The following is a 6,933-nucleotide window of genomic DNA, read 5'->3' on the forward strand; positions in this document are numbered from 1 at the left end:
GACTTTCTTATATCTTTTCTCTCCTCCCACTTCTTAAATTAAAAGGTTTTTTGGTTGAGGCTAAACATACACTCATAGGTGACACTACACTGTATATTTATACAAATCCATATACTTTATGTTTTTTTTTATTATTTTTTCTTCCTTGGATTTTTGTGCCACACATAAAAGCTTTGAAAAAAGTTATGGTGTACATCTACGGTGTAGTTAATTTAATGTCAAAATAGCAAACCTCTTTTTGGTTTTCAAAAAATTCACATTCTTGTATAATTACTTTGTTTTTGACACTACTTTCTCAGCAGTATTGAACGCTTCTTAGGACAACATTAAAGCAAGGGATAATTGACTTTTACCCCCTGTCATATAGGCGAGTTTCGGATTACCCCCTATTAATTATTTTTGTTTTGGATTATCCCCCTTTATTTTTAGGTTATTTCATAAGCGTGTAAAAAACAGTGAAAATCCAGGGGGGTAAATCAAAAAAACAAGTTTACAGAGGTGTCTTAGGAGGATAAATCATAGAACTTTTCATATTTCAAGGAAGTAATCCAAAAAAAATAATTAATAAAGGGGTAATCCGAAAACAACCGATCATAATCTTTATCCAAGGAAAGTGATCCCCCCACTTGCTTAAAAACTTCCACATAGTAGCCAACTTAGTACAAAAGTCTTCTACCTTCAAATGTGTTGCATCCTTCATCCAGATTATTTCAATCATGCAATTGCAAGCATCAAAGTCGGCGATGCATTCTTATTCGGATATAGTGATTGCAAAAGTTTGTATGGTGGGACAATTTTCAATATTACGTGGTCGAGGAACAGTTGTATTGTGAACTGAATTTGCATATAAACAACTAAATGTCTCAATTTGCATGCATACATAGATACACTTCAACACTTCCCTTCAACTTAACATATTTAATATATTGATTCAGAAATTTAATGTAGATCGTTCTAATAAATGTCACTCATTATATATAACACATTTGAGTCCAATACTATCTTGCAACCTCCAAACACAGCTGATAGAATTCATACAGCCCCCTTACAAATCCAGTACAAATCAACATAATCATTTTCATTACTAGGGTTGCAATGCTTACAAGGGTCCTCACAAGTCCAATAAGCAAATGGATACTTATTTTAATGATTATGATTGCAAGGCTTACAAGCACCTTCAAAAGCCCAATAAGCAACCGCATAATGGCCTTCACAAGTCCAATGATATATGGCTTAGCACACTTGTATAATTCCTGCAAAACATAATGGAGTGATATATATTAGTGAAGCTGCAAACTTATTAATTATAAAGAAAGTAAAAATCTAAGATATCACTGTTTATATACCTTGATGAATGTTATTGCTGCCCTTATTTTCTTTTCCACAATTGCTAACTTATTGATGTAAACTAGTAACAAACCCGTGCTGCCGCACGGGTAATATTTTTAAGATATGCCAATTTCCAAAAAAATAAAACAAATGGAACAATAACTTTATCAAATCAAAATCATGTTTCTAATAGGATATAATTAGTTTTTACAAAGTCATAACACATGAAGGAGCTATAATGTCATAACACCATTTTGGATTAATGGTTGAAAAAAAAAATGGCTGCAGCATTAAACTCTTTGATGAGGTGATTGGCTGGACCTGAAATAGATTAAAAAAAAATAATTAAAGTTAACATGTGAATGTAAAGTACAACAAAGATTTATTTTAAGTTGTTAATGGTATGATAAGCCAAAAAATTGTAAAAGTTGGACCTTTCAAATGTCATGGAACTTATGTTTGAATGCAACATTGGCTGCAGCCTGAAATTAAAAAATGATGTGAATCTTTGGACCTGAAATAGTTAGAAAACGAAAAATAAGTTAACATGTACATGTAAAGGGCAATAAACATTTACTAACTATTGTTAATGGCATGATAAGATAATATTTATAAAACTTGGACCTTTTCAAATGTTATGGAACACTTCTTTGAATACAACATTGGTGGTAGTGCTCATAGGTTGTTTATCTTTGTCATGAATAAGAATCCTTAAACCCTTTTTCGCTTTGACTCTTGAGATAGCCACATATAATTGACCATGACTAAAAACTTCTTTAGGCAAATACAGACCAACATTATCAAGTGATTGCCCTTGGGATTTGTTAATAGTCATGGCAAATGAAACAATAATTGGAAACTGGCGTCTTACCAATTTAAACGGCCATGGGGATTGTGAGGGGGATAGAGACATTCTAGGAATATAAAATAAGTTACCAATATTTTTTCCAGAAATGATCTTAGCTTCAATGACATGATTAGCAAGCTTGGTTACAGTTAGCCTTGTACCATTGCACAACCCTTCCGACTGATCTAGATTGCGCATTAACATAATAGTGGCACCAACTTTCAACTTGATGGAATGGTTAGGCAATCCCGAAGTTTTGAGAGCATTTAGGAATTCAGGTGTCACATGCTCATATGCATCAAAGCTAGTTGCATCAGATTTATCAATAGAATCACTACTGAAGTATTCTTTCTCTTCTCCTACAACAGTTTCCAAAGACATATCAAAAGGTGTTAACAATTAACTTAATCAAAAAGAATTAAGTGATATTTATGTACCTGGAAGCAGATTTGTGATATATTGGTTGATATCATCAACAACCTCAATTGTTGAAGCCAAGATTGCACGACTTTGAAGATAATTGGAATCAAGATAATTATGAATGAGATCAGGGTATGTATCTTCAACAATTTCCTTGATGGGATCAGAAAAGTTTGAAATTAAGAACTCATCTGGAATACAAATATCAGCATAACCATCATTTGGCTCACACATGGTCCCATCTCCAATTTTTAAAATCCACTCAGAAAAGCTCCTTATGTCATCAGCTGTAGAAGAAGCATTATCACCAGTTTGCAAGCGCATGTTCTTTGTAAGCCTCAACACCTTACAATGATCCCAAATATAAGAAGCATTTATGGTTGCATGGATTATGTCTGATCTAGTTCCTCTTGGTATAACTGGTAGGATTTGTCTGAAGTCACCACCAAACACAACAACCTTACCACCAAAAACTTTCCTAGATGCATGTGGGATTCCACTCATAATATCTCTCAAGGATTTGTCGAGAGATTCAAAGCAAAATTTATTAGCCATAGGAGCCTCATCCCATATAATTAAATCTGTCATCTTTAGAAGCCCAGCAAGATCATCTTGTTTTTCAATGTTGCAAATAGAATTTTCTAGAGTAGGAACTGGAATCTTAAATCTAGAATGAGCTGTTCTTCCACCTGGTAACAACAAACTTGCAATCCCACTTGAAGCAACAGGCAAGACAATTTTTTTCTTAGACCTAAGTGCTGCTGATAAAGTTTTCCACATAAAGGTCTTACCAGTCCCACCGTAGCCATACAGAAAAAAAACACCACCTTGTTGCTTCTCTACGGCATCCATGATTTCCTCAAAAATTCCTCTTTGTTCATCTATGTATAAGAGATGTTTCCAAAAAGTCTTGTTAATAAGAATTGAAGAGTTGACATATACGAAATTGTTGTAATAAGGTAGTCATATTACCTGTAAGAGAAGCGGACAAATGTTCAAAAATTTGTTGTTGTTCAACAACATCATATTGACGTTCATCATAAAGTAATCTGTTTCCGGTAAAGAAAACGACATCCTCTTTTGGAACTGGCATTGGTTTGAAGTCCTTCAAGCTACGATTATTATTTTGTAATAGTATTTCAATAGCCATCAGTGTCCGTTCCTTTAGCTCGGCATCGCTCATTGTCAAACCTATGATAAAAAAAGGGAATTAATACAATTTTATTACCATTCTGCAAATACATGGAAATATTAACTATTTAGACCAGCAAGTTCATGTTGCACATACAGAACCTTATTGATCATAAAAATTAAAACCGTACATGTGTTTGAATCTAAATAGTGATATGTATATATGCCCAGTAATGTATAAATAATGAAGGTGTTTGTAAAAATATTAGCATTATCTTTTCTTAGAACTTAGCGATTATATTTGCATTATATTTGGAAATAGTCAAATAAATTTTGTCCTCGTGGCCCATCTTAACAGAATGTTGCATGACATAGGCCATATATATTCACCGAGCATGTGCATTCATGATAGGTGTCTCATTTTTAGTAGCATGGATGCAGGCCTTTTCATATCATGCAAATATGTCATATAAGCAATGCTTATAAATGCTGCTGAATTATAAGTAGTAGATTCCAAAACAGAACTGTATACGAAATACTAAATATGGAGGAAATTCGCACTATTTGAATTGTATAACTTTTGCATATGATTTAACAGAACTGTATACCAATTAGTAAATATGGACAATATTCCTAATAGGAATTATGGACAGTATTAAATAGCAATTGTAACAGCAAGGAAAATAAGGAAAAAGTATGACAGATATAGTAAGATAAAATACCTTGGTTTCTTGCCAATAACCGTTGATCATAAAGAATACCATCCGATAAATATCTCCAAGTCTTTCTCCAAACATGTTCAGGTCTATTCATGGATGCCGAAAGTAACATTGTCACAAATAGTTTGCGTAAAAAAGGACCCGACCCCCAAAGATGCGCCTCTTTGATTGCCTCGACAAATTCACGATCATCTTGTAAAATTCCCATCGCAAAGCACGCATCTCTAAAAGTTTTGCACTTTTTACCATCAACCATTTTTATGTCTTGATAGCATAACGGCCCTTTTGTGACGGTAAGCATCATCCTTAAATAAAACAACTCGCCAGTGGATTGCGGAACCCAAATCAATCGACCAATGGTATACCCTCGCTTCCTTGGTTTCCAACTTCGACTTCGTTTGTGATAAACAAATTTAGAAACAAAGTCACCATAAGTTAGTAATCTTGCTTCCTCGTAAGTTTTGTTTGCCTCAAACCAGGCTGTAAACATGGACTCTGTTACACTTGGTTTAAGCAACACATCACCAACCTGCTCGTAGTCTTTGTAGTACACAGAGTTTTCACCTTCCATGTGAAAAAACAATCTTTCTACGGCTGGTTTTCTGCCATGTATAGAATAAGAAAATATACGCCAACATGCTTCACTTGGGGATATGTATCGACAATCCAAATATTGTTTGATCTCGTCAACGTTGTTTTTGTCTTGGCCTTGTATGATTGCCGAAATTCTATCGGACCCTTTGTTAATATATTTGAAAAGGTATTTGATAGAAGTATTTTGATTGCACCATTCCATGTTGATGTGGGCTTCATACTTCAACAACAAACTTGGATTGTGAGGAACCACATGACCACTATGAAAAATGATGTCTTTCTTTTGAATGGTGTGTCCGTTGTTTCTTCTCCTATAAACCGGGTAGCCTTCTTGGTCCACTATAGTTGTACTTTGGAATTTCTTAGGGTAAAACTTTGTGCACCTCCCATCTTTCATACAGGGTGAGTTGAGATTTGCCAAACCACAAGGACCATGAACCATGTGAGATTTCACCAAATTGAAAAGTCGAGGTTGTGTTTCGGGATTGGGCACTTCAGCACTAATGATCTTGTCAATGTCTTCCGGTCTTGGATATTTATTTGATGGGTGCAAGAAGATCAATATATGGGCATGAGGCAATCCTCTTTTCTGAAATTCAATGGTGTACATATCTACAATGATAGAGCATGTAAAAGTTAAATTTGCTGTTAGAAATAGTATAATCAATTGAAAGTAGAATATAAAGCAGAAGTGCTGGTTTACTCCTATGTCATCAAAAGTTAAAATTGCACTTAGACATATTATAATCAAAACAGAGTAGACGGGGATAAATATCTTACAAGCCAGAACTTTGCCAAGAACACCTTTTTTGGTCAAATCTGAGAGCAATTGATCAAACTTGATTTTGAAAATTCTAGAAATGATATCCGGCCGATCTTGGGGCTTCAAATGAAGAGGACCAAGTACCCTTTGAATCTCCGGCCAATTCGGGTTACAGGTAAAAGTAATAAACAGATCTGGAAATCCAACTTTACTGCATATAGCCATTCCATCATAGTACAATTGATCCATAAACCTACGACCGCCAACAAAGGACGAAGGCAACACCACTCGCTTACCTATGCTTAAACCTGGAGCTTGACTTTGGTCGCCCTCTTCATGTAAAGAGTTGTACTTGGACACTCGAAGCTTTGGTTGATTTTTGCGTAGCCATTCTAGTTTCTCGGACTCTAACATAGTGTAACCATCGACCAAAAATTGCTGGAACAGCCGTCTAAAAGATAACAAAGTCTTAGCTTCTTTTGATATGGTTTGAATGCGAAAGGCCAGCCATTCGCGAATCGTGAGCCTATTTCTAATGCTGTTTTCGTTGACAGGCAGGTCCCTATGGGCTACATCAGGTCTATAGCCATCCTCACCATACGGAAAAATCAACGGATATTGGTAGGCCATGTAAGCGGCATGCAGTTCGTTGATTCTTTGAAGTCCTCCTCCTCTAGTTTGCATTATTATATCCCTCATTTCTGCCGTGTCAATATCTCCAACAACCAAGGCTGCAACTTCACTGACAGTTGGCTGGTTATACACTCTACCATCAGTAGACCGATTAGAAATAAGTCGCAGTTTTAGGTTTTGAGGTTCCCCGCTATTCAACCAGTGTCTTTCCATTTGAAAGATCTTAGCATGAGGATTGAATTCATACAACATGTTGGACAGTTGATTGACAACCAGAGGATCAATGTTCTCTTTGTTCCTTCACATGAGAAAAAAGCATTCTTAAAGACCAAAACAGAATATTTAACTAATAAAACTGCTCAGTACAGTATAAGCAACTATTTAACAACCAAGAAAGTGAGTTGTGCGTGACCATTACCTTAGATGATGCATTCTGTTTTGCGTCTCATTTTCGGTGTCATAAATATATAACTGGGCAAACTTTGGTTTTTGACCTT

The 6,933-nt window shown here is 35.3% G+C and overlaps 2 protein-coding genes across 2 annotated transcripts; both read right to left on the reverse strand.

Moving 5' to 3' along the window:
• Nucleotides 1–1,619: 1,619 nt before the first annotated feature.
• Nucleotides 1,620–3,779, reverse strand: LOC131653381 (uncharacterized). Its single transcript, XM_058923511.1, has 5 exons — nt 3,569–3,779; nt 2,614–3,477; nt 1,988–2,535; nt 1,764–1,843; nt 1,620–1,650 (listed from the first exon to the last, which is right to left on the reverse strand). The coding sequence occupies exons 1-5, from the start codon at nt 3,777–3,779 to the stop codon at nt 1,620–1,622; spliced, it is 1,734 nt and encodes a 577-aa protein (XP_058779494.1).
• A 351-nt stretch (nt 3,780–4,130) lies between these two features.
• Nucleotides 4,131–6,217, reverse strand: LOC131653388 (uncharacterized). Its single transcript, XM_058923521.1, has 6 exons — nt 5,821–6,217; nt 5,459–5,652; nt 5,155–5,401; nt 4,450–5,085; nt 4,336–4,360; nt 4,131–4,251 (listed from the first exon to the last, which is right to left on the reverse strand). The coding sequence occupies exons 1-6, from the start codon at nt 6,215–6,217 to the stop codon at nt 4,131–4,133; spliced, it is 1,620 nt and encodes a 539-aa protein (XP_058779504.1).
• Nucleotides 6,218–6,933: the final 716 nt, after the last annotated feature.

Source organism: Vicia villosa, linkage group LG1, assembly GCF_029867415.1.
Source record: "Vicia villosa cultivar HV-30 ecotype Madison, WI linkage group LG1, Vvil1.0, whole genome shotgun sequence".
Classification (NCBI taxonomy): domain Eukaryota; kingdom Viridiplantae; phylum Streptophyta; class Magnoliopsida; order Fabales; family Fabaceae; genus Vicia; species Vicia villosa.

Excerpts from the sequence above, each read along its gene's own strand:
- LOC131653381 (XM_058923511.1), bottom strand. The coding sequence starts at position 3,779 with ATGAGCGATGCCGAGCTAAAGGAACGGACACTGATGGCTATTGAAATA. Across the intron at positions 1,844-1,987 it reads TGAGCACTACCACCAATGTT|GTCCAAAGATTCACATCATT; the intron begins GTATTCAAAGAA and ends TAACTATTTCAG. Across the intron at positions 1,651-1,763 it reads AGTTCCATGACATTTGAAAG|GTCCAGCCAATCACCTCATC; the intron begins GTCCAACTTTTA and ends AATCTATTTCAG.
- LOC131653388 (XM_058923521.1), bottom strand. The coding sequence starts at position 6,217 with ATGTTAGAGTCCGAGAAACTAGAATGGCTACGCAAAAATCAACCAAAG. Across the intron at positions 5,086-5,154 it reads AATTTCGGCAATCATACAAG|CATGTTGGCGTATATTTTCT; the intron begins GCCAAGACAAAA and ends CCCCAAGTGAAG. Across the intron at positions 4,361-4,449 it reads GTTATTGGCAAGAAACCAAG|GAATATTGTCCATATTTACT; the intron begins GTATTTTATCTT and ends AATTCCTATTAG.